Genomic DNA, 25,220 nt, shown 5'->3' with positions numbered 1-25,220 from the left:
ACCTGGAGGGTTAATGGCGGTGCCAATTTTCTTTGCTGAAGAGCTCTGTGCTTTGCAAAAGATTCCCCTCTTCCCAGAAGGCCTCCGCTTGGCTCTGCATGGACTACTTGGGGTTCATGTGGACCTTTTGGCACCAAAGGAGGTGCGAGGGACCATGGTAGGTTCCCTTAGAGGCACAAGAAAGAAGGTCCCTTCCAAATCCATTCTCAAAAACACAGCCCTCATCCCTATACCTGTGGACCCTCAGACATCATCCTAAGCACAGGACTCACCAACCCCAAGTGGCTGAGATGGAAAGGTCAGGCCTGCTCTCACTACGCTGGGCCTAAGGTTAAGAGAGACAGCCTGGGTGACTTTTGTCTCCTGCTTCCAACTGGTGGCCTCATCCTATCCCTTCTGCCTCCATCTTTCCCTTTCCCACCTCCCATCTCAACCCCCAGCCCCTGTTCCAGCTGAGGCCTCCCCCTCCACACCTAGGTCCTGCCCCAGCCCCTCACCTTGTCTCCCAGGCCCCAGTCTCATGCACCGTAAGGCCACGGAGGGTTCGTTTTCAAATTATTTTTATTATTTATTTATTTATTGGCCACGCCACATGGCTTGCAGGATCTTAGTTCCCCAACCAGGGATCGAACCCAGGCCCTCGGCAGTGAAAGTGCGGAGTCCTAACCACTGGACCGTCAGGGTATTCCCAGGAGGGCTCTTTCTAAGGTCCACCTCGGACCCCTCCCTTCCCTGCTCAGAACCCTTCCATGGCTACCCACAGATAAAGATCAAGCCCAGCCCGATGTTCCAAGCCCTTCCCAAGCTGGCCTCTTCCTGAACCTCGCCAGCAGTAAGACCCCGAGTCTTCCTAGAAAAGCAGAGCTGGGAGGGCTCGGAGGAGTCATCTCTCCACTCCACAGGTGAGGAAACTGACACCACCCCCCCTCACAGAGGGGAAAATGAAGGCTCCAGAGGGGATATGGCTTGCCCCATGTCACCCCACAAGTCCCTGGCACGGCTGGGATTAGACGCCGTCACGCAATCCCAGGATGTGAACGTGGCTGCCCCGTCCATCACGCCGGTGAGGCCTCGGAGGCCTAGAGGCAGGACGGGGCTTGCTTAGGTGTGCCCTGTGGCTCCCGAGCACATGCACGTACTCAGGAGCCAGGCAACGAGGATGAGTAATGTTTCCACAAATGCACTAGACCCGTCTGTTTTGCTAGTGCTGGAAATGCAGCACTCTTGGCACGTACTGAGGGCTTAGCTGTGCAAAGATTTGTGGGGGGAGGTTGTATGGCTAAAGGATCAGAGGGAGCTGGCCCATATCCTGGTTCTGGTGCAGGCTGTAAGACATTTAGCAAGGGACCTTTATCTCCCTGAGCCTCAGTTTTCTGCTCTGTAGAATGGGCACTTGATGAAATCATGTATATGGTTAGAACAGTGGCTGGCCCAGAGTAAACATCAAATAAACCTGATCTATGATTACCAGCAATGACGAAGATTCCAGCTCTTAATCACTGCCCTTTATGGTTGATCCCAGTGCCTGGTGCATGGTAAATGCCCCCCAAATTTAAGACTTTGAATTCCAGGACCAAAAGATTTCAGCCCCATTCCCGATATCCCCAGGAATCAGCTGGAGGCCTTGGGCAAGTGATCTATCGTCTCAGTGCCAAATGTGGAGAGGAAGGGAGGGAATCTTTTCTGGCTGTTTTGAGGATTTGATGAGATACTCCAGGAGGAGAAGCTGGTGGTGATGAATAAATGCGAACTTAAATAAAGCACTTAGCACCGGGCCTGGCATCTTGTAACACGCTCAGTGCTATTACTGGTGATGCCGCAAATACTTCAGGCAAGCTGAGGGAAGTAGAGAAGGGAGGGCAACTCAGAGTGAAAATACTCCCTTACCTGTCCTGTCCAAGGTCATCAAGTCCTGAAGACGGAGAGCTGGGGGTCAGGTAGCCCATGGCAAGCAAAGTCTTCCAATCATGCCTCAGCCAGTCCAAGATACTGGAGCTCTCGCAGGGCACCAGGGCTCTGAAGGAGGCGGGGGACCCGCCAGCAGTAGCTGCCACATTACAATCTACGCTTCATCCTCTGGAGAACGTCGGGCTGGACATTGGTGTTACCGGGGGAACGGACTCAGGCAAGTCGACCTTTGTCAACGCCATCCAGGGGCTGGGGGGGCGAGGACCCCCACCTCGGCCTGCACGGGCGTGGTGGAAATGACCGTGGACCCCACGCCATACCCGCATCCCAAGTACCCCAACATCGTCATCTGGGACCTGCTGGGCATAGGCGCACACGCCTTCCGGGCTGACAAATACCTCCAGCGGGCGCTGCTGGGCCGGTACGACTTCTTCCTCATCGTTACGTTGGAGAGCTTCGCCGCTGACCATGCCCAGCTGGCCCTTGAGATCCGGGGCGGCGGGGCGAGCGCTTCTACCGCATCCACTCCAAGGTGGATGTGGACGTCGCCGCCTCGTGCAGCCGCCACCTCAGCTCCTTCTCGGAGGAGAGGGTGCTCATCCAGCCTCGGAACGACTGTGTGCGGAGGCTGGAGGGTGAGGGGCAGGCTCTGGAGGGCTGGATTCGCTCTGGGTTTTTTTGGCCGAGCGTCTTGCGGGATCTTAATTCCCCAACCAGGGATTGAACCCGGGCCCTTGGCAGTGAAAGCAGAGTCCTAACCGCAGGACTGCCAGGAAATTCCTATCTATTTCCTTATTTATTTTTTTAATTTTTATTTATTTTGGGGGGGGCTGGATTCTTGAGGGCTTGCCTCCCCCTTCCCCTTCATCTTCCCACCGAGGCCCACAGTGGGGTGAGGGGTCGCCCAGGGTCACATGGCCCCCATGGTGAAATGCTGCTTACAGCTGCCATTTCAGTCACCTGTGATGGAGACCAGTCACTTGCATTAAGGAAAAAAAAGGGTAGGTACTGGCTTATGTATTGGCCAAGTTAGAGCAGTGCAAATGCTATCCGCCCGTGCCCAGGCGGATGCTGGCAACGCGTCGCGGCCGGCAGCTGTTTCTTGAGGGCTCACCAGCGGCCACGGACCACCTTCAGCAGCTCAGTTCACCACCATGCCATCCCTAGGAGGTAGGTTACAAGCACCCCTTGGTTTTACAGGTAAGTACAGGAAAGCCCAGAGAGGTCTGGTAACTAGCCTGATGCCACACAGGGCGTAGGGAGCGAGGCTGGGATCTGAACTCAGGCAGCCTAGCTCCAGGGCTGACGGTCTTAAGCCACATGCTGTGTAGACCCAGCCTGCACCCAGGCAGCTCTCAGGACAGCTGGGTCGGCTTGGCGCGGGGACCCACTGAAAGTGCTTTTGTCTCCTGCAGCGGAGGGCCTCAAGGACCCCAAAGTCTTCCTGCTGTCCATGTTTGAACTGGGCGAGTACGCCTTCCGCCTGCTGGAGGAGTCGATGGTGAGGGGCCTGGAGAGCCACAAGCGGCACACGTTCTTGGTGGCCCTGCCCAACGAACGCCTCCAAGCCCATGCTGGAGCGGAAGGCGGCCTCGCTACGGCAGCACATCTGGCTGGTGGCCATGGTGGCCTGCGGGGCCAACCCGAGTCCCGTGCCGGGCGTGCCGGCAGTGGCCTGTGACCTGTACACACACGCTCACCCACTCCCTGGAGGGCTACTGCCGCAGCTTCAGCTTGGACGAGGACTCCCTCGTCAGGCTGGCGGAGCAGATGGGCCGGCCCGTGCACAAGATCCTGGAGGCGCTACAGGGCCCGAAGACCAAGACCACCGAGGCGCTGGTGGCGGAACTGCTGGGCCAGGCCTCCGGGGATGCCTCGGCGTTCAGCCAGGAGCCCCTCAACGTGCCCATCCTGGGCTCCCTGGCCGCCTGCGGACTCTCCTTCGCCACTGTTTACCGATGCTCCACACCTCCCTGGATGTGGACACCTAGAGCGTGCTGGTTGAGGCCTCCCTCGACAACCCCGAACACAAGCTTCCAGATAAATCCAGTCAAGGATCCCAGCCCTGAGCCTGGGCCAGCTGGAGGTGGCAGTGAGGGGCTGGGAGCACGCAGGCTCCATCTGTGCCCAGGCTGGGTGGCACTGGGGGACGGGAAGGAACTCAGCAGCAGCTCTCCTGGCTGCGCCTGTGTGCTCTCGTGCTTCTGTGCTCTGGGTCTCACACTCTCGCTGGCATTGCCCCCACCTTCCCTACTCTGGTGAACCCACACACCAACCAGCACTGCCCTGGGAAGCAAGGGGAGGGAACAGCACACGGGAGTGCTAAGTTCTGATAAGGCAGAGAAGAGCCAGCTGTCAGGCTGGAGAGAGTGGCCAGAAAGGTGTCCCCGCAGATCGGCACGGTGGCAAAGGATGCAGAAGCATTTCCATAAGAGGGCAGTGAACAGCTCTCAAGGGCCTGTGGGGTCATGAAGGGAGGTTCCTGCCTAAGGTCTCAACCAGTGGTGGCAGGGCCAGAGCCTGCCCTGGGCCTCGTACCTCCCAGACCTGGGGTCTGCAGACTCCCCACTTCTGGCCAGACCTTCTCTGGCCTGACTGCTTTCTTTACTGACCCCTACTCTACCCTCTTCAGCTGTGCTTTTATTCTCAAAAGACCCCGGGATTCCCATGACCTGGACACCAGGACTGTATACAGGGTATGTCAGAGGGCAGGGGGAAGCCAGGAAGACCAAAGTGGCATGGGGGGTGGTGGACTGACCAGATCAGCTGGTTGGACTGGAACCAACTGCTTTACTGAAGGGTGGAGTGGTATGATTTGAGGGCCAGGACTAGTTTGGGATTAGGGTGTGGTGAACAGACCAATCTGGAGACATACTTTGGGAAACACTAAACTAGGATGATGTACCATATTTAACTGAGCAGGTGAGGATAGGTACTACATTGAACTGTATGGTGTACTTAATTGAGGGTAGGTTCTGGATTAAAGGGAGGGACCATTTCTCAGCAAGAGCAGTTGAGGTTTAGAGAGGAAGGAAGCCACCATGTGTAAGGGTAACATCATGTGTAAGGATAACATATGAGTATTTGAACAAGGGTAGAACCTGTTTTGACTAAGGGGAAGTACAGTTGGCCCTCTGTATCCGAGGGTTCCACATCCGTGGATTCAACCAACCTTGGATTGAAAATATTTGAAAAAAAAATTCCACAAAGTTCCAAAAAGTAAAACTTGACTTTTCCAAGTGCTGGCAACTATCTACATACCATTTACGTTGTATTTACAACTATTTACACAGCACTGACTGGTGGATTAGGCTTTTTTGTTTGTTTGTTTGTTTTTGCGGTACGCGCGGGCCTCTCACTGTCGTGGCCTCTCCCGTTGTGGAGCACAGGCTCCAGACGCGCAGGCTCAGTGGCCATGGCTCACGGGCCCAGCCGCTCCGCGGCATGTGGGATCTTCCCGGACCGGGGCACGAACCCGCGTCCCCTGCATCGGCAGGCGGACTCTCAACCACTGCGCCACCAGGGAAGCCCGGCAGGTGGATTCTTAACCACTGCGCCACCAGGGAAGCCCATGGATTAGGTTTTTTAACCAGTCTAGAAGATGACTTACAGTAGATGGAAGGATGTGCGTAGGTTACATGCAAATACTGTGCTGTTTAATATACGGGACTTGAGCATCTAAGGATTTTGGTATCTACGGGGGGTCCTGGAACCAATCCCTTGTGGATACCGAGTGACAGTATACTATATTGACTAATTGTATTTAACTAAGGACGTGTTCTATTTTTTAACGAATTGAGTTAGGCATTGCATTTAACTAGGCATTTCACCAAAGGGAAGGCACCGTCTTCAAGTGAGCAGAAAACGAGGGCCCTGTACCTTCCTCTCCATGGCACACAGAGACAGGAGGCTTGATATCACCCCAGGAAATAGAATACCCCTTTCTAGAGGCTTCCTCCATAGCAAAGACTGGTCTTTAACTACCCCTGGCAACTCTCTGACCTACAGTGGATGTGCCCACGGGAAGTTCATTCAGGCTCCAATGGGAGGCCATGGCTAACCTGCCCCCAAGGGCTGGGACCCAGAACTCGGGGGATTCCCAGGACAGCACACTGGGGAGGGGGAAGAAGATGAGCGCCAGAACAGGCTTGCGTGACTGTTTTTATTCCAGCCACCAGATCTGCCCCAATAAAGAGCTCCCAGACCCTGCCTCACCTTCCAGGCAGGGGCCTGGAGTCAGGGCAGAGGGACCTGCTGCTCCTGTCCCTGCAGAAGGAGGCCGACACGGAGCCTGGGCTTCCTGGTGACCACTCAGGCTCCTCCCGCCGCCTGTCCCTGTGGGGGCTGATGATGGGCTGCCTCGTCCAGGCTGGGGGCAGGATCTCAAAGTCACCCCCTGAACAACGCTCCCTTGAGGATGGGGGACCGGCCCTGGACACCTCGTGTCTCCGGGTGAGGAAGTCACGGTCCCTTGTCCATCAGGCCTGCTGCCGCTCTCCGCCCCGCGGGGAGAGGACGTGGGTGCCCCTCGCCACCCACTGGGGGCCCGGAAGGGGGTTCTCTGCGAGCCGTTCCTCCCCTTGGCCTCAGGCCAGCAGGCGGCTGTACTCGGCCAGGGCGGAGGACTTTTTCACCCCGTCCCAGATCCGGGCGGCGTAGTGGAACCTGTGAGGGGAGGTCAACAGTCAGAGCTGCCCTGGCTGTGGCCCCCTCATGACCGTAACGCCTGGGATACAGGGAAGATGCCAACGCCAATGCTAGGTGACCTGATCCCCTCACCTCCCCCAGGGGAAGCGAAGGTGAAGTCCTCAAGCGCCCACCTCTGGGCCCAAACTGCTTCCCGCTCCACTCAGTGCTGGCCTTTGTGGGTAGGGGTCTATCTCTATATCCCTCCAGAGTCTTGTGATGATCAGAAACGTCTAGCAGCTGCATAACCCCCCACCTCCCAAATTCTCCCCTCCCCGCTGGGCCCTGGTTTAGACCAAAGAGAGAAACAGAGCTCCAGAGTGGCTTCCTGCTGTGTCTGCACTCCCTGCCCCTTCTGCCCACAGCCGACTGCAGACAGACCCAGGGGAGCCAAGCTGCAGCTACTTCTCAAGTTTCTGTTTCTCTGGAAAATGAGATGAGGCAGCCCCGGGTCTGTGGCAGCACTGCTGTGGGCTCTGGGCATAGAGAGCCACGTAGAGTCGGGGCTGGGGAGGCAGCGCAGGGCTTTGTGAAGGAAGGTGGAGAAAGCCAGAGGCAGAGGCTCCCAGTGGAGGGGGCTAGTCGGGGGAGGGGGGTCCTGGAGAACGCGGCTCCCGTGGTTCCCGACAGCTTTCCGCTTTCCTCTCCGGTGCAGCTATGCTCTCTTGCACTCAGGGCCTCAGAATAAATCTTTAAACTTGACTGGGCTCACTGGCCCTACTCCTTGCAGTCAAGGGACACCCAACCACAGTGCATGACCTTGCCACGTGACACTTCCTTCTCTGAGGCTGAACCTCCCCACTAGTAAAACTGGTGACAAGCTCCACACCCTCCCGGCTGATTGGGATTCAAAATCCCATGGAACGGCAACAAGATGGTAGCACTCATCAGTGCTCCAGGAAGGGAAGCTGCGGTGTGGAGAGACCTCCGAGACCCTCAACACGGTCGAGGTGGGGCCCTCACACTGACTCCTCTGCCGAGCGCTCTCACCAGTTCTTCTCGGTGAGGATCGTGTGTGACAGCTGCGGCCGGGCCATGGACATCACTTGGCTCCGGAGCTTGCTCACCAAGGACTGGAAGCTGGGGTGGCCTCGGTACCCAGGGAGCAGGGAGAAGAGGGGGCTGGAACTGGGTCCTGGAAAGTCAGAAGTTAGGAGGGGAGGGGAAGGGGGACAGCCCGCCGAGAGAGGCCCTTCCTCCCCGTCAACAGCATCCTGGCCTGCCAGGAGCGCCTGAGTTCAGCCCCGGCCCAGGTCCCCCCGTCCTTCCGTGACTCGGAAACGTGCTCCCACGGAAGGAAGGGTCTGAGCACCTTAGGGACAGGCTTGAGTCTCCCCTCAGACCAGGGCGGGTCCCTGTCACCCCCAGACCGGGGCAGCCTGTGTCTCCCTCTAACCAGGTGGGCCGTGTCTCCCTACGGACCAGATCCCCTCGAGGCGGAACCGTACCTGCTCTTGGGGGGGTTTCACTCTCTGCCTCGCTGTCCATGAAGGGCATCAGGAACAGATTGACCTCGGAGTCCAGGAAGTCGGGTGGGAGCCCAGGGAAGACGTTGCACTGTAACATGGACAGCGTACCTGGTGGAGGGAACCCGTGAGGCTGCAGGCACAGTGCTGCAGGGCCGGGGGAGGTATGCGCAGGGTGGTCAAACTGGGGTCAGGGGATGGGTCTGGGGGCCGGGGCTTTGGGACTGGATTGGGAGCCAGAAGGCCACTGGCCAGCTTGGGGGGTGGCTGGGGGACCCTCACCCTTGTACCGCAGGTGGGAGTGGGCCATGAGCTGGTCAATCATCAGGTGCATCTGCCGCAGCTTCCGAGGGCAGAAGTCCTCCCGGCGAGCTTTGTTCTGCAGGAAGACTGCGGGTGGGAGGAGACGGGGAGCTCGCGCTCGCCACTGCCACTCGCCACTCGCCACTCAGACTCCCCTTCTCACACCAAAGACCAGCCCTGCCCCTGAGTTCAGATCACTTGTATTTACATGATAAGTAACTTCCCTTTAGTACCAGGCCCTGTGCTGGGCAGCGCTGGGGACCCAGAGAAATGAGTCAGAGTCTGTTTCTGCCCTCAGGAAGTCCCCAGTCTGATGGCCACCTGCTCAGGAGCCTGGCAGAAAGACCAGGGGCTGGGCCAGGTGGAGGAAGCAGGGAAGACCCTGCCTGGGGTGTCATAAACGAGCCGGATCTTTGCAGAGGAGCAGTGCGTCAGAGCGCAGGGCAAGGACAGAGCGGACCAAGGATGCGCGAGTAGGGGCCCAAGCAGGGTGAACAGGGTGCGTGGCGCCACTGGGGCCGACGCCACACTCCCTGAGCCCCGTGCCATGGACCCAGAAGCAGGCAGACTAGGGTCCTGCCCCCAAGGGGCTCCCATTCTGATCGAGGGGCCAGAGCTGGACTCGGGGGTCACGCCCTGATGGCCAGGGGGACCCTCAGAGGAAGTGGCAGCTAATCCTTTTTGACTCTCCTCACAAGCCCCACAGGTGCTCCTCCCAGCGCCCCCTCCGCAGAGTACTCCCGGTTTCCGCCCCCCACTCTCCCCTGCCCACCAGTGCAGCCCCCGGAATGCCTCTCACCCAGGTGGGGGTAGTACTCAGTGCCTTCATCGGAGCCTGACGAGCTGCTGGACTCATGGCTGGGGGACGGGGTGGAGGGCTTCACCATCTCTGCTGTCTGGAGGAACCTTGGGGTTTGGGGTGACAGGTTGGTGCTCTGCTGCCGGCCCCCCCATATCCCACAGCCTGGGGAAGGAGGGGGCTCCCTTCACGGATCTGATTAAAGCTACAGCCACACTCAGAAAAATGCCACATACACACCATATTCCTCACACAGTTTTAGGGAACCCAGAGACAACCCTCTCAGACACTGATCCGTGGACCCATGTCAACACGTATGTATTTTTTTAACGAGTTTATGCCATCAAGAAAAGTACTTTACTTTTTAGAGGAGTTTTAAGTTCATAGCAAAACTGAGTGGAAAGCAAAGAGAATTCCCACGGACCCTCCCCCCCGCCCCCAACACACAGCCTTCCCGCTTGGCAACATTCCCATGATCCTCCAGTGACACACCGTTGCCACCCGACGTCCGTGGCTTACATTAGGGCTCCCTCCTGGTGGTGTATGCTCTATGGGTTTTGACAAAAACCACATAAATCCACCACTTGTATCACACGAGTAGTTTCGGGGCCCAGAAATCCTCTCTGCTCCACCTATTCACCCCTCCCTCCCCCTCCCAACCCTGGCAGCCACTGATATTTTTACTGGTCTCCATAGTTTTGCCTTTTCCAGAACGTCACAGAGTTGGAATCATACAGTATGAAGCCTTTGCAAATTGGCTTCTTTCACTTAATAATCTCCATTTGAGGCTCCTCCATTGTCTTCCATGGCAGGACAGCGCATCTCTTTTTAACACCGAATAATATGCCATCGTGTGGATGTACCACAACTTATGTATCCGTTTATCTACCAAAGGACATCTTGGCTGCCCCCGGTTTTGGCAATTATGAGTAAAGCTGTGCAGGTTTTTGTATGGATGTAAGTTTCCAGTTTATGCTATTTTAAAGTAATTCTTCCAAATATATAAAAGTATATATAAAAGTAAATAAAATAAACCTGAGATAAGGGCTAACGGGATCTGATAAACTATGGCCCTTCTCCTCGTACAGACACGTACACAAAGCAATCTGGAGTGACTGAGGGGGGCGGGAAGGGACGACAGAGTGGAAGCTTCCCTCAGACCAGCCCGGGGTCCCTGATCTCAGGACTCAGCTGAGGGGGCCGCAGGGCAAAAGCGCCTCTGAGCCTATAAGCAGCTACTATGCGCCCAGATTGCACTGGCACCTCCCTTCCAGGCCATCCCTAAATCGGCCACAAATATGGTATCCACAATTTCCAGGGATTCACCTGCTCTGGGGAGGCCACCTGTAGACTCTGGCTTAAAACCGAGGCTCTGCAAGGGCCAGCCTGAGGCCACACCCCACCACAATGTGACCTCCACAGGGCAGCCTGTGTTACCTGTTTGTTCACACCTGTATCCCCAGAGCCCAGGACAGAGACCAGCCTATGTAAATGCCCAATATATTTGTCTTTTGAATGAATTCCAACAGACGACGGTGGTAGGAGGGGGTGTTTCAGAATGAAGTCACTTAGATCTGGTCACAACAGCCGGCTCCCCCAGCAGCTTGTTTTTTTACTGTTGGCCAGACCCTCAGCTCCCACCCACCCCCAGAGTTACTAACACAAACCTTAAGCTCCCACTTAATCTACTGCTTACTAGGCACCAGGTGCTGTGCTGAATGCTTTACATTCGTTAACTCACTTCATCTGCAGGACACCGTTTGCCTATGAGGAAGTGTGGAAAAAGCAACCGCTCGCCTAACGAGTGCTGGGATTCAAACACAGGGCTGCCTGACTCCGGAGACATCTGCTTCCTTCAGCTCGGCTCTCCCCTCCCCACAAGCTCCCGTTCCTTCCATCTGTCTGTCTGGGCCCCGTGCCCAGGGCTGCTGGCCTCCCCACAGCTACCTCCTGGGGCCTGAGGCCAAGAGGATCGGAGCCAGTCCTATCTGGGGGCATTTCTGGAACCTCCAGCTGCTTCAGGCAGTACTCCTGCCAGATCCTGACTCCCTCCCTTCCCTGCCCACCAGGGACCCGCGGGAATGGCACCTACGCCGGGAGATGGACCACGAGGCTCTAAGGAGCAGTTCCTCAGCGTGCTATTTATTCAACAAACTTGTTAAATATCCACCTTGTGCCAGGCACTGTGTGAGCCACTGGGGCTTACATTCTAACGAGGGAGACAAGACCATAAAAAGGTCCACACCATCCTGTCAGGGAGTGATACGTGCAGTGAAGGAGAACACAGCAGGGTAAGAGCCGGAGAGTCACAGGAGAGGCAGTTAGCAGGTTGGGGAGGCCTCAGGGGCACGTGAAGGGCATGAGGGAGGGGGCCTGGCAGCCGCGGGGAGAGTGTTTCCAGCCGAGAGGTGAGGCGTGCAGAGGTCCTAAGCGCCACGAGGGACAGCCGTGGGGCCACCACACTTCTGATGGGAGGAGTGAGGCAAGTGCTGGGGGAGGTCGGGGCGGTGACCGGGACCACATCACGTAGAACCCTGTTAGCCATGCATGGGGAGGACCCTGAATTTTACTCTGAGTGATGTGCACAGTCCGTGGAGGGTGGTAAGTGTGTATGTGTGCTGAGAGAGGATTAGGTGGCAGTGATCCTCTCCAACTCACGTTTTCAAAGGGTCCCTGTGGCTGCCGTGTGGAAGTGGTGAGAGCTGTGCAAGTGGCTGAGTCTCGGGGCCCCCGTCCCTAGCCTGGCTCCGCTCCCGACAGCGCCTCACCTGTACAGGCTGAGGTCCGTGAACCAGTCCTGGACGACAATCACCACGTGGCAGACAGTGAAGAGGAAGGCAGCGATCTGGAGTGACTGAGGGGGGCAGGAAGGGACGACAGAGTTGAAGCTTCCCTCAGCCCAGACTGAGGTCCCTGATCTCAGGACTCAGCTGAGGGGGCCGCAGGGCAAAAGCGCCTCTGAGCCTATAAGCACCTACTATGCGCCCAGATTGCACGGGCACCTCCCTTCCAGGCCATCCCTAAAATGGGCCAGGTGGCAATGATCAGCCCCTTTTTACACAGGCGGATACGGAGGCTTGAAGGGGGGATGATTTTGCCGAGAGGCAGAGCCAGGGGCTGAGTCAGGTCTGACTCTTGGTGCCGTCCTCTCCCTCCAGCTCTGGGGTACCCAGGGCTCTTATGAAGCAGAAACTAGCCTAACCCGTATCCACTAGCGCTCCATCCTGGACCACCAGGCCTGGCTCGGCCCCCTCACCTGCATCTCCACGTAGGTGTGGGGCAGGCTGTACTCTGGAGGCAGCTTGCGGTCGTTGTTGATGAGGTGGTCCAAGATGGAGGGGCTCAGGATGGGCTGGAGCAGGAAGACAGCAAGGTGTCAGGGAAGGGCCGCGGGTCAGGATCCCAGGGGACACGGCCACCAAGTTCCACCCGATGACTGCAGATACATCACCTCTCAGGACAAAATAATGTCAGATACACGGGCAGTTTCTAATTAGGAAAGAACTAGTCAGTAAGAGGAGGTGACAGAAAAAGAGTTTCAAAGCCGACACACTTTCCCCAGCCCTCTCACAAGTCCCCACTGCTCCCAAGTGCTGCGTGCCCCAGAAGAGCGCTCCTAGTGCTGGAAAATCGAACATCCACTTGAAGGAGTCATGTCCCTGCGACACCCTTATTTTGTTGTTTCAAATGCTGTCAGGCCTTCCCTGGTGGCGCAGTGGTTGAGAGTCCGCCTGCTGATGCAGGGGACAGGGGTTCTTGCCCTGGTCCGGGAGGATCCCACATGCCGCGGAACGGCTAGGCCCGTGAGCCATGGCCGCCGAGTCATGGCCCCAACAGTGAGAGGCCCGTGTACCGCAAAAAAAAAAAAAAAAAAGTATCAAATGCTTTCAAAACTTCACTAGGATAATCACTCAGGTCAAATAACAATGGTTAATGTGAAGACTAGTGAGGATTTAAAAGGCTGCATCAGGGCTTCCTTGGTGGCACAGTTGTTAAGAATCCACCTGCCAGTACAGGGGACACGGGTTCGAGCCCTGGTCTGGGAAGATCCCACATACCGTGGAGCCACTAAGCCCGTGTGCCACAACTACTGAGCCTGAGTGCTGCAACTACTGAAGCCTGCACGCTTGTAGAGCCCGTGCTCCACAACGAGAAGCCACCGCAATGAGAAGCCCACACACCGCAACGAAGAGTAGCCCCCGCTCTCTGCAACTAGAGAAACCCAGCAGGAAGCAACTAAGACCCAACACAGCCAAAACAAACAAACAAACAAACAAAGAACTGCATCAGTGGGTGTAAAAGAGTCATCTGTGAGCTCATCACCTTTTCTTAAAGGAACATCCCACTAAAAATACAAGAGGTTAAATTAGTGGATCATCTATCCACTTCTTCCTGCCCTGGATGGAATTAACTTTAAGAAAGAGGCTTGGGGCTTCCCTGGCGCAGTGGTTGGGAGTCCACCTGCTGATGCAGGGGACACGGGTTTGTGCCCCGGTCCGGGAAGATCCCACATGCTGCGGAGCGGCTGGGCCCCTGAGCCATGGCCGCTGAGCCTGCGCGTCCGGAGCCTGTGCTCCGCAACGGGAGAGGCCGTGGCAGTGAGAGGCTCGCGTACCGCAAAAAAAAAAAAAAAGAGGCTTTCCTCTTTCCTCTTTCGTCAATCCAATGGCTCACTTTCTAAAACCCCAAACACTGCAGTGTTCCATTCTGTCTTTTTTCATTCATTCATTCATTCATTCATTTATTGCTTGCTTGTTTGCTTGCTGCATTGGGTCTTCATTGCTGCTTGTGGGCTTTCTCTAGTTGCGGCGAGCGGGGGCTACTCTTCCTTGTGGTGCGCGGGCTTCTCGTTGTGGTGGCTTCCTTGTGAAGCACGGGCTCTAGCTGCAAGGGCTTCAGTAGTTGTGGCTCGCAGGCTCTAGAGCACAGGTTCAGTAGTTGTGGCACATGGGCTCAGTAGTTGTGGCTCGAGGGCTATAGAGCACAGGCTCAGTAGTTGTGGCGCACGGGCTTAGTTGCTCCACGGCATGTGGGATCTTCCTGGACTGGGGCTCGAACCTCTGTCCCCTGCACTGGCAGGCGGATTCTTAACCACTGCACCACCAGGAAAGTCCCTTCCATTCTGTCTTGTTCTAACTTCTGCTCTGCCCCATGGGGGCCCCGGACCAGCCCGCAGCTGGTTCAGCTCGGCACAAGGTCTCGGTGGTCCTGTCACAGGGCCTGGCACACAGGTCTCACACCACATTTGTGGAAGGTTTTCCACCCATCAATGTGTACGGTGGCCAGAACTTTGTTCCACTAACATTCATTGAGCATCAGCTGTGGGCCAGGCCTCTCCCTGAGGAGCTGCAGACCGGATAGGAGCGGGCACAGAATGCAAGAACCAGATTGTGGTAAGCCACGTGCTGCGCTGGGAGGTGCACATGGGTGCACATGGGCACCGGTGGGCGCTCAGAGGAGGGGGAGGCTTCCGGGAGGAGGCAATGCCCCTGTGGAATCTTCAGGGAGGAGAAGGCAACAGCCAAGCAACAAAGCAAGGGGAGAGAGAATGTTCTAATGGTGACGATGCTGACAGCCAAGAGTACTGAGAACCCACTTCATGCCAGGACTTCACCTGTGTTAATTCACTGACACCTCACAGAAACCCCACGAGGGAGGCAATGTTGTTTTTCCCACTTAAGAAAACCGAGGAGTGGAAACGTTAAACAACTTGGCCAAGGTCGCAGAGCTCAGGAGCGAGACTATGGCAAGGCTTGGAGGTGTGTATGGTGGGGCCGGTGTCTACATCAGAGAGGGGAGTCCAGGGAGTCTGACAGGCGAGCCGCACAGGCCCCGGCTGCCTAGCTAAGGAACAGGGATCTTGGAGAAGCTGAGGAAAGCTGCCAGGTAACGCAGGACAGGCCAGCTCTTGTGACAGTGAGGCGCCTGAAGGCTCGCCACGCACCATCCTGTGCCCAGCACTCTGCCTGGACTGTTCCACTGACTCCCTGCAACCCTCCTATGAAGCTGAGAAAACTATCACCCCCATTTACAGATGAAAAAATGGAGGTGGGGGGGTTAAAACTTACTTAAAGGCCAGCTCTGGCTGTAGACTGACTCCAGGGCCCACACTTCCAACTGCTATGCTATAAGATTCTTTAGGCTCCTGTGTACACGGATGGATGGGAGTGGAGAGGGGGTGAAATCTGACAAGAAGAGACTAAGGGCCAAAAAGAGACAGAACTTGCCCAAAGGCACTAGCATGTCCGTGGCTTGGCCGAAGCCCCATGGAATCCAAGCAAGGTTCTGGCTTAAACACATTTGGGGATGAAGCTGAGTGCTGCACGCAGCAGGGTGGGGTGAGTGGGGGTCAGCACCTGCGTGTCCAGGAAAACGATCCGCTCCTGGGTAATGAAGAAGTCAATGCCACTGGTCTGGTTGCCCCCTCGTTCCTTCATTTCGGCGCTCTGGGCCCGGAAGACATAGGCCCTGTGGAAAGGAGCAGGTGGGGGCATTAGAGGTCAGGTTCTTGGCCTTTGCCGCCTCCAGAGTGTGGCCCTGTGAGTGAGACCATGAGATGTGATTCCCGCCTGCCCGCAAAGCCTTCCATTCATGGCCCCTGCTGCCTAGGGGGCTGTGTTTTATATCACATGACTTCATCCCTACCCCTACCCATAGGTAGACCTGTTAAGTCTTAACAAAATCAATAGACTGAGGTGTTTAAGAGCAAGGACTTTGCTGCACTGCTGGGATTCAAACCCCAGCTCTGCCTCTTCCTGGCTGTGTGGCTTTGAATAAGTTCCTTAATCTCTTTCTCCTCGGTTTCCTCGTCTGTAAAACGGGGACAACAATAGTCTCAATCTCTCAGAGTGACTGTGAGGTTAATATACATAAAGCGCTTAAAAGAGTGCCTGATACACGATGATATAAAATAGCTAGCTATTAATTATCAAGTGTACCTGCCATGTGCCAGGTATAGGACACACAGCACTGAATACTCTCCACCCCATGGTGAGAGGGTGCGGGGCATCCAGGCTCCCAGTTCTTGCCCTGACTGGAGCGCTTTCCCTGCTCCCCCTCCTCAGCGTCTGCTTGTTCTCAAATGGCCCCTTGACCAGCTGATTTATACAGGAACCTGGCCCCAGCCACCTCCCCATAACCCCTTCCTGTTTGATTATCATCTTCTAATGTGCTTGTTTACTAGCTCCCCATTAAAATGCAAGCCCCACGGGGACAGAGATTTTTGCCACTTTTGTTTACTGTTGTAGCCCCAGCACCCAGGACAGGGCCTGGCCCGTGGTAAACACCCAATAAATATTTGTTGAACTGAAGCAGGGAGACCAGTTAGGAGGCTCCTGGCCTCCTCCAGGGGAGATGGCAGTGGCCTGGACCAGGAGATGGGCGTGGAGGAGAGGAGCAGATGAATTCTCAAGATAATTAGGAGGTAAAACTTATGAGACCTGATGACAAGAGTTGGTACCAACGTCTGCCATGTCACAGGCGGACCTGCCTCAGAAGGACACATTAGGCCGACAGGATTCTAGCTCAAGTATCTGAGCCGACGGCCACAGGGAAGTTTTGCTAGTTGGGGGTGGAAGCTGAGATGGAAAGGATGCCGGCCAAGAGAGCTGCAGCTGTGCCAGAGCGCGGCCCAGCTGAGCTGAGGTCATGAGTGAGCAGAGAAGAGTGGGGATGGAGCCGACCTGGGAGGCGGGGCACCGCAGCTCGGGGTCTGGAGATGTACGTTCTCACCACAGGGGTTCTTAACCTGTTCCGGGTTTCCCTCAGGCCCCTCTGAGAGCTGGTGGGAACTATGGACACTTTCCCTAGAAGAGAAGCCTGACTGTAAATGTGTGTAGAATCCTGCATATACTGTTCGGGGGTTCATGGACCCCTGAGGCCCAACCACGGTGTCCAGGGTGACATCACCGACTTTATAAAAACCAAACTCCTACGCTTTAAGATAACCCTAAGTGGCCACAACCCCTGCTCACCCCCCATCTTGATTCTTCCCTAATTAGACTGTCTGTGTTCCCTACCTGACTCCCCAATCCCTGCCTTTCCCTCTTTCCTTCCCTGCCCTCAGTTTGGGGCTCTAGTGCTCAAGCTCCCTCCTCCCCCAAAGGACTCCCTCCTTTACCTTCACAATCATACCCTGTCCTTACTCAGCAAGGCAGGACTGAGGCTGGTCTAGAACCCACGCCCTTCACCCAGGTCTCTTGTCCCAGTGTTTCCCAGGCCACATCAGCCACATCCTGTGAGCACTCGCTCTGTGCCAAGTTCTTGTTAACTTTTGCCTTCCCGATCTTGTCTCATCCTCCAAAAATGCACTTTACAGATGAGAAAGTGAGATACCAGGAGGTGAAGGGACCTGCCGAAGACCAGCCAGATGGTGAGCGGCAGGGCTGAGACTGGGGTGAACCTAAATCCAAAGACTTAACGGATGCGCCATGCCAGCTCCTGGCTGGTCCTGTCCATTTGCTGGAACGAGGAAGGGAGGGAGGGAGGGAGGTGCAGGATTGGTGTCCTTGGAGCTACACGAAAGTTTGGTCCAGACTGGTCACCATCCTCATCCGACAGAGACATTGAGGTCAAGGTAGGGGAACACCAAACACCACCTGCAATATCCAGGCCCACCCTCCCCTGACCTAGGTGGGTGCCACCTCCCTTGCAGACCCAACGTCCCCCTCACCTCTGGTCCTCCTCAGGAGTGTTGGCTGACAACAACGACATAACCATGGACTTGCCTGTCCCCTGGAGGCCCAGGACACCAACCACCAAGACATCAGTCTGATCCAACAGGTACTGCGGGAAGAGGCAGGAATGAGACCCTCAAAAATCTGTCGGTTGATGGAGTGGGAGTGAGGAAGGGGCCCTAAAGACTTCCATGGCTCGCCCACCTACCTTCTCAGATATAAAGAAAAACGTTTGTGCTCCAAATCCCCTCAACTGGGCAAAGGGCGGGGGAAGGGGGGTATATGGAACGTTCTGGGCACAAAGAACAGCATTTGTGAGAGCTCCAACGCAGAAAAGAGCCTCCCTGGTCAAGAAGGTACTAGGAAGTCAGAGTGGCTAGAACACAGAGGAAAAGGGGCGCCTGACTTTGGGGAGAAGGGGAGAGGCATAGGAACAAAAGGATGGGTGGAAGAAGCCAGGACTGGGTAACTGAGGGCCACTGGAGCAGACTCCTGGGAGGCTTTGGGCTTCAGGCAGGTTGGGAAAACATGGGAAAGCGTGATAAAGGCAGCAGTAAGCAGGAAGGGGAGACCAGCCCGTCCTGGCTCTGTCTGTGGGGTTTAAGAGTCCTACAGAATCCTGAGACCTTCACCTCTGGGCTGCCAGCTCTGCTGATTTTCACCACCAGGGGGCATAAGAGACACTCCTCAAGGAAAAGAGTCATGTCCTCAATGTGGCTGCTGCACCTTAGAATCATCTGGAGAGCTCTAAAAAAAACCCCTCTAATCCTGGGCTGAACCCTAGACCCACTAAAGCAGAATATCGAGGGCTAGCCCAGTTCAATATGGTAGACACTGACCACATGTGGCTACTTAAATTTAAATTAATTAAAATTAAACAAAACTACAAATGAGTTCCTCAGTTATACGATCCACGTTTGGGGATTTGTGGGTAAGTGCTCTATAGCAGGGCCTGGACAGCGGCTCTTTTTTTTTTTTTAAAGCTTCCCAGTTGATATCAACATGAGAGTGGTAACAGATGGGCCTGGTATGTTGTTAGTAAATCCAAGCTGTTGGAGAAGGAGAGGGAGCATACCTGGGAGAATCTGAGTAATGTGACAAGCCTGGGAGGGAAAAAACAGGACGGGGGGAAATGAAGACTGGGACACTGGAAGTAGATATGATGGTCCAGAGGTGTGAGGTGTGGACTACAGTGAGGGCTGTTGGGATGGAGGCGGAACCTCCGGGGGCTAACATTCAAACCAGTTCACACTGGTACTGCATGGGTCTTGACCAATCAGGAGGAGGACTGGAGCAGGCCCAGGAGGCTGCCCTGCTGCGTGCGAGAGCGGGCAGGAGATCTCAGGGCCTCTGCGGTGGTAATGGGTCCCTCTCCGCCAACCAGTATCAAAGTATTTCAGCATTTTAGCAACCAGCACAGCTGAGCTAGTGTAAGCCACTGAAATTCGGCCCGGCTAGGTGAGAACGTTCTGATCCATTCTCTCACTGCTGCCATTGCCCGAAAGCTGTCTAGTCTGGTGCTGCCTGCCAAGGAGCTGGGGGGCGGGGAGGAGGTGAGGGTGTGGGGCCCGGAGAAGGTCGAGCAGGGAGAGAGCCCTGACCCCCCAGTACCTCAATGGCACTGTCGCACCAATTCATCTGGTCATCCACCAACTTGATGCTGTGCTTCATGCGCTCTGGGGGCAGCAGTTTGGCCTGGCCCACGACAGCTGCAGACAAGGACGTGCTGACGGTCTGTGCGAGGGGGTTCCGGCTCCCAACCAGATCCCGCCCGGCCCCAACTCACGGTCCATGGCTGCCGGCGCGGCAGTCCCCATGCCCCGGTTCTGGATCTGGTACACAGGCTGTGTGGGTCTCTGCCCCTCCTTCTCCCCCTTGGGTGGCGCAGGGGCTGCAGGGGGTGGTGGGGCAGTGCCCTCGGGGGTGGAGGCATTCGCTGTGGCCGCAGGCCCTTTCCCCTCCTCCCGTGGCTTCATGAGGACAATGGGCTTCTCAAGAGGGGCTGGGGCAGGCGGGGCGGCAGGGGCCGTTGGAGTCGGTGGCTGCTTTGACTACGGGCGTGAGAAGGTTCCGGTCAGTGGAGAGATCCTTGCCCTAACTGCTCCCAGCCTCCCCTTCCAAAGCGTCTTCCCCACTCACCCGCTCTGCTGGAGGCTTTGAGAGGATGATGGGGGTTTTCTGCATGACCGCCGTGCTTGTCTCTTCGCTGCCATCCTGTGGTGAGGGAGGGCAGTTACTCAGGAGTGACTCCCCTAGCTCCCTGGACACCCCTCTAAGTGTCAAGTATCATTCTAAACGCCTTCAGACATAAACTCCTCCAATCCTACCAACAGCCCTGTGAGAGATACCTTTATCCCCATTTTTCAAATGAAAAAACTGAGATCCAGAGAGGTTAACTGGCTTGCCCAAGGCCACACAGCCAATTAAGCAGTGGAGCCAGGACTTGAAGCCAGACAGCCGGGTTCCAGAACCACGCTGCCAGCCACTCCACTCAGCTGCCTTTGCTAGACAAGCCCAGGCAGAAGGCGCTGGGGCTTTGGAGCGAGAGACATCTGCATTTGAACTTGGCCTTGGCTTTTGTTGGTTGTGTGAACACGGATAAGGAATCACCCTCACTTAGGCCCATTTGCTCATCTGGCGAATGGGGATAGGAATTCCTTCCTCACAGGACTGTTAAGAGGCTGAAAGTAGACAGGACTCACAAACCGTCCACGGAGCACTGGGCACGTGGCAGGTGCACAGTATCTAGAGCTGCTCTCCTGACAGCCCTGCTGTCCCAACCTCCGCTTCCCAGCCCCACCCGGGCTCGCCAAGTCAGCGGACTGATTCCCATGCCTTACCCTCTTCATGCCTCTTCTGTCTCACCCCCACCTGCCTAAGAAAGGGGAGAGACCTGAGTTTGAATCCTGTTCCTTCTGTGGTACCCTAAGTAACCCTGGGAGAGTCCTGACCCTTCAGTAGGTCTGTTTCTTCACCTACATATTGAGGATACTTATTTAAATCCTGCTCACTCACTGGCCTATGACAAAGGACAAACCAAAGGATATGAATGTGCTTTGCAAAGAACAGGTGAGGGTGAAGAGATGAGGATGGATAGGAGATACAGTCAGGAGGCACCATGTACAGCACTGGTGCCCGATGGGCGTGGGGGTGACCAGGATGAGACCTGATGGGCCGTCACTAGTAGTGGGAGGAAGAGAATTGGCAGGAAGACGCTGAGGTCAGCAGGAGACATGGAGGACGTGAGGAGTCCATTGGCCAGTTAGGAGGCTGCCAGGGTCTCAAAGACAAGACATCTGGGAGCTGCTTGTTCAGGGACTGAAGCTGAAGGTGCAGGAGGATGGTAACATTCCCCAGAAAGATGTGTGTGGAAGGAGGAGAGACTGCGTGTTGTCATTTATGCTGTGGCCCAAGGGAAGGAGTAAGCAAGAGCCAAGCTCACTGTGAATAAATTTCCTTCATGATTTTTGCAGTTTTATGGCTCAGAAACTGTCCCAACCATTATCTTCTTCCACTCCCCCCCCCACCAAATAAACAGCCCTTAGAGGCGGGCAGGGCCCTGGAGAAAGAACCCGGGGGGGCAGGCTGTGGCAGTGAGTCACCTACACACAGGAGAGGAGCAAGGCTGGACCGGGCCCACAACGACGCTCCCGACTCCCGATTCCCGGTCCAGGACACTCTACAGCAGACACAGTGGTGCTGCGCCTGAGGCTCACTTGGATTCGGGTTCAAGGCCTGGCCCCAAAGCTTATTGACTTGTGACTTTGGGTGGGTCCCTTCCCCTCTAAGACTCATTTCCTCATTAGTGAAAACTGCATCTATCATAGGCTCTACTTCATGGGACAGCTGCAGGAGCTCAGCAAGACCCAAAGGATGGAAAGCACTCTGCAGAGCACCAGCACACTGCACACTGCTCAATAAACAAAAAAGGCTGCTATCATGACACAACTCTGGAAAACAGGGGCTTCTGGCACCTCTCAGCTCAAACTCCAATGCCAATTCCAGTCAGTGAAATCCAAAGTTCTTTCCAAGGCCTATCAGGTCCCACATGATCTGGCCCCAGTTTCCTCTCTGATCTCATCTTCTATCACTTCCCCTTCTTCATCCACTGCAGTCACGCTGGCCTCCTGGCTACTCCTTGAACACACCAGATATAAGGCCTCAGGGCCTTCGCATTTGCTGTTCTTTCTGTTTTGAATGCTCTTCACTCAGATTCTGTCAGGACTTGTCCCCTTGCCTCCTTCAGGTCTCTGCTCAAAAGTCAGCTGTTCAGAGAAGCCTTCTCTGACTGCTTCATCTAAGACAGCCCCTTTATCACTCTGAGCGCAGTCCGTTTTGTCCACAGTTATATATCCCCAGCATCTAGATGAGGGCCCGGTGCCTAGCTGGTGCTCAATAAACATTGGTGGAATGAGTGGACACATGAATGCTGCCCTTGGGCCCAGATACTCACCCGTCTCTCTCTGTCCCAAGGTGCAGTGTAGTCCCTCTCCCGACCACCAGGCCCGGAGAGATTCTGGGGGCCTCCAGGGCCGGGCTCCTTCCACCGCCGCCGCCTGTCTATCCCATAGAGCCCAGGCTGACTGTGCCCAGACTCAGACATGGTCACCTATGGGTAGAAAGAGGTTGATTCCAGGATGAAAGAAGTCTCTCCCCACTCTATCTGGCTTACCCTGGACTATAAGGCACTTCCTTTCAAGAGAGCTCTGTGGCTGTGGCAGTGACTGCCAGCAGGATCTCAATAGCCATTCTTCACTACTTCCAAAGAAATAAAACCCTCAGTTCTGAGCTGGACACCTGGCTATCCAGAATACACTTCTCAGCCTAGTCTGCAGTTAGCTGCGGCCATGTGACTAAGCTCTTTCTGGCCAACGGTATGACACCAGAAGCGTGTTTTGGCAGCGTTCAGAAACTTTTCTTCACAGACACTGACACCTGCCTTTTGTCCCTTCCTCCTACTAGCTGAAAGGAATGCGGGTGTGGAGGCTGGAGCTCAAGCAGCCATTAAGGTCTGTGAGGCAGCTTAATGGAAGGAAGGCATAAGAGACAAAACACAAGGTTCGGGGACTCCCTATTAACCTTAAATTGCCTATCTCTGGATGCAGTGACAAACAAATCCCCTTCTATCTCTTGTAGCCAAAACTATTCCCAACTGTTAATCACTTTTCTCAACATAAATACTAACACATGGGGGAAGGTCACATAAAAATGGAACATACTCTTTCCCAAAGTGCAGCAAAGCATTTCCATACAAATCTGTAACATGACCCCCAGTCCGACAACTACCCTTTTGATTACCCAATACTGGCACATGTGGGGGTGGGGCACCTGTATTCAAGGACCTGTTTTCACCGGGTGTCCCTCTACTTTCAGTGTGTTCACCTTCCATTACTGACGGTCTGCCATCCCTCACCCTCCAAGGCCTCACCAGGAACATTATATGTCCCTCACCAGGGTCATTATATGTCATTATATGTCTCACATCTAAGACATTATAAAATGTATGGTTACCTATATAACCCACTCTCTATCATTTAACTAGCTGCTTATAGGCCCCTAGGGAGTTTCCCCAGCTGTTTACACTTCATTCCAGGGAAGTCTCTTGAGTATGTCTGTTTGCAGGACTCCGGGGCCAACTGCTATAGCTCACGGGTCCATATCTGGTCTGCCTTCTGTTGTCGGAAATAAAGTTTTATTGGAATACAGCCACATCCATCAATTTTACAAGTTGTCTATGGCTGCCTTCTTGATACAATGGCAGAGGTGAGTAGCTGAGACAGAGATACTATGGGCTGCAGAGTCTAAAGTAATTATTCTCTGGACCTTTACAGAAAAAGTTTGCTGACCTTTGCTTAGCTCTGAAGTGCCTTCAAATCATTCTATGAATCCCTCCACCTCCCACCCCAGTACAGTGACATTAAGAGGTCCTTGTGTAAGACTCTTTCCCCAGAACGGAAGTATCTGTTTACAGGATGCAGGAGTAATTTTGCTAGCCAGGTAGGGGCTTGTCTAGCTCCTCTCAGCACTGCTCTACGTGACCTCTCCCCTGACCTCTCCCCTAGCCACAAACTAGGTGGAAGACTGCCTTCTGAGACAAAGGAGGGCAAGGCCAGTTTACAGATGCTTATGCAAACTGATTCAGCACTTAAGTGACTGTTTACAGTCTCCTGAAGGACAGCCTCCTCAGAAATCGAGACTCTTCCCCGCCTTGCAATTAAGGTTCTGTTTACACTTTATCCTGGAGGCCTCCAGTGCACTTAATTGTCTGTTTTCTTGCCTCAATAGGGATTCTGCTCCACCACTAAAGTATCTGTTTACATAACCCATGAGGACCTTCTTCCCATGCATGTTATTCTGGGAACTTCCACAGTACCTGAGTTTATTCTACAGCCCCTATGGCAAGCTCCCCAGAATTTAAGAGTTCACCTACAAGCATTTTGGGGACTCCCAATAGTTTCCAGGCTCCTCTGGGGATCCCCCCCCCCACACAAAAGTATAAAGCCAGTCTATTTGTGTTTATTTACAGGACTCTTAAGGTGACCTCCCAGAACTACAAATTACAAATTCCCCTATTACAAATTCTTTGGGGGGCTTCCTCAGTACTTAAGCATCTCTTAACATGCTCCTTTTGGGGGATCACCCAGAATCTATTTGCAAGTTATTTGGGGAGACTCCCAATTCCTAACTCCGTATTTATGGTCTAATGGCGCACTCCCACCCCAGAACCTGGGTCTATTCACACTATTTTTCTACAAGACTCTCCAGCAATTACATGTATATGTACAGCCTCTCATATGGGGTCTCCCCTGGAACTTGAGTCTGTGTTTTATTCAGGGGACTTCAGCATAATTAGGCACCTGTTTACAGGCCTCCTATAGGGAACCCCAGAACTTAAGTTTCTATTTACATTGTATTTAGAGGAATTTGGAGGACCTCCCCACTGTTTAAAAATCCGTTTGTAGGCCCTCTACGAGTGTCCCCAGGGCTCTGCACGTTATTGGAGGGATTTCGCAGTACTTTACCGCCAGTTTACAGGCCCTCAATATAAATGGTCTCCCAGAACTGAAATTTTTCCAATATACACATTATCTGTCTCCTGCCCACCCCACTCCCGGTAACGCGCTTTTTAACGCCTTGCTTTGACTCCGAACTTAGTTACGCACAACCGCCAGGCGTCCGAACGACCAGTTAGCGGTCAAGGAGGAGCCGGGCCCCGAAACACGCCCCGTGCCCCGCCCCCCGCCGAGGCGCCAGCCTAGCGCAGGCACGCGGGCCACTTACCTAAGGCGGCTGCTGATTGGTTCCCGGGGCGTAAGGGGGGCGCGCGCTCTCCGAGATGGGGGTGGGGTGGGGACGGGGAGGTTCCACTGCAAGCCACCGGCC

The 25,220-nt window shown here is 55.0% G+C and overlaps 1 protein-coding gene and 1 pseudogene across 1 annotated transcript; one reads left to right on the top strand and one right to left on the bottom strand.

Annotated features, from left to right (window-relative positions):
- The first annotated feature begins 961 nt into the window (after positions 1–961).
- LOC132417035 (interferon-inducible GTPase 5-like) lies at positions 962–4,109 on the top strand (annotated as a pseudogene).
- Positions 4,110–6,005: 1,896 nt separating this feature from the next.
- Positions 6,006–25,217, bottom strand: SMG9 (SMG9 nonsense mediated mRNA decay factor). Its single transcript, XM_060000678.1, has 14 exons — positions 25,119–25,217; positions 22,291–22,446; positions 19,977–20,051; positions 19,624–19,888; positions 19,449–19,546; positions 17,834–17,946; positions 15,519–15,630; positions 12,419–12,514; positions 11,931–12,016; positions 9,163–9,269; positions 8,343–8,450; positions 8,043–8,171; positions 7,585–7,729; positions 6,006–6,573 (listed from the first exon to the last, which is right to left on the bottom strand). Exons 2-14 carry the CDS (start codon positions 22,438–22,440, stop codon positions 6,495–6,497), a joined length of 1,563 nt encoding a protein of 520 aa, XP_059856661.1. The 5' UTR covers positions 22,441–22,446; positions 25,119–25,217; the 3' UTR covers positions 6,006–6,494.
- Between the last annotated feature and the right edge of the window lie 3 nt (positions 25,218–25,220).

The sequence above is a fragment of the Delphinus delphis genome, chromosome 20, assembly GCF_949987515.2.
Source record: "Delphinus delphis chromosome 20, mDelDel1.2, whole genome shotgun sequence".
Classification (NCBI taxonomy): Eukaryota; Metazoa; Chordata; class Mammalia; order Artiodactyla; family Delphinidae; genus Delphinus; species Delphinus delphis.
The sequence above is the reverse complement of the archived record's forward strand: the minus strand, read 5'-3'. Positions and strand labels throughout refer to the sequence as shown.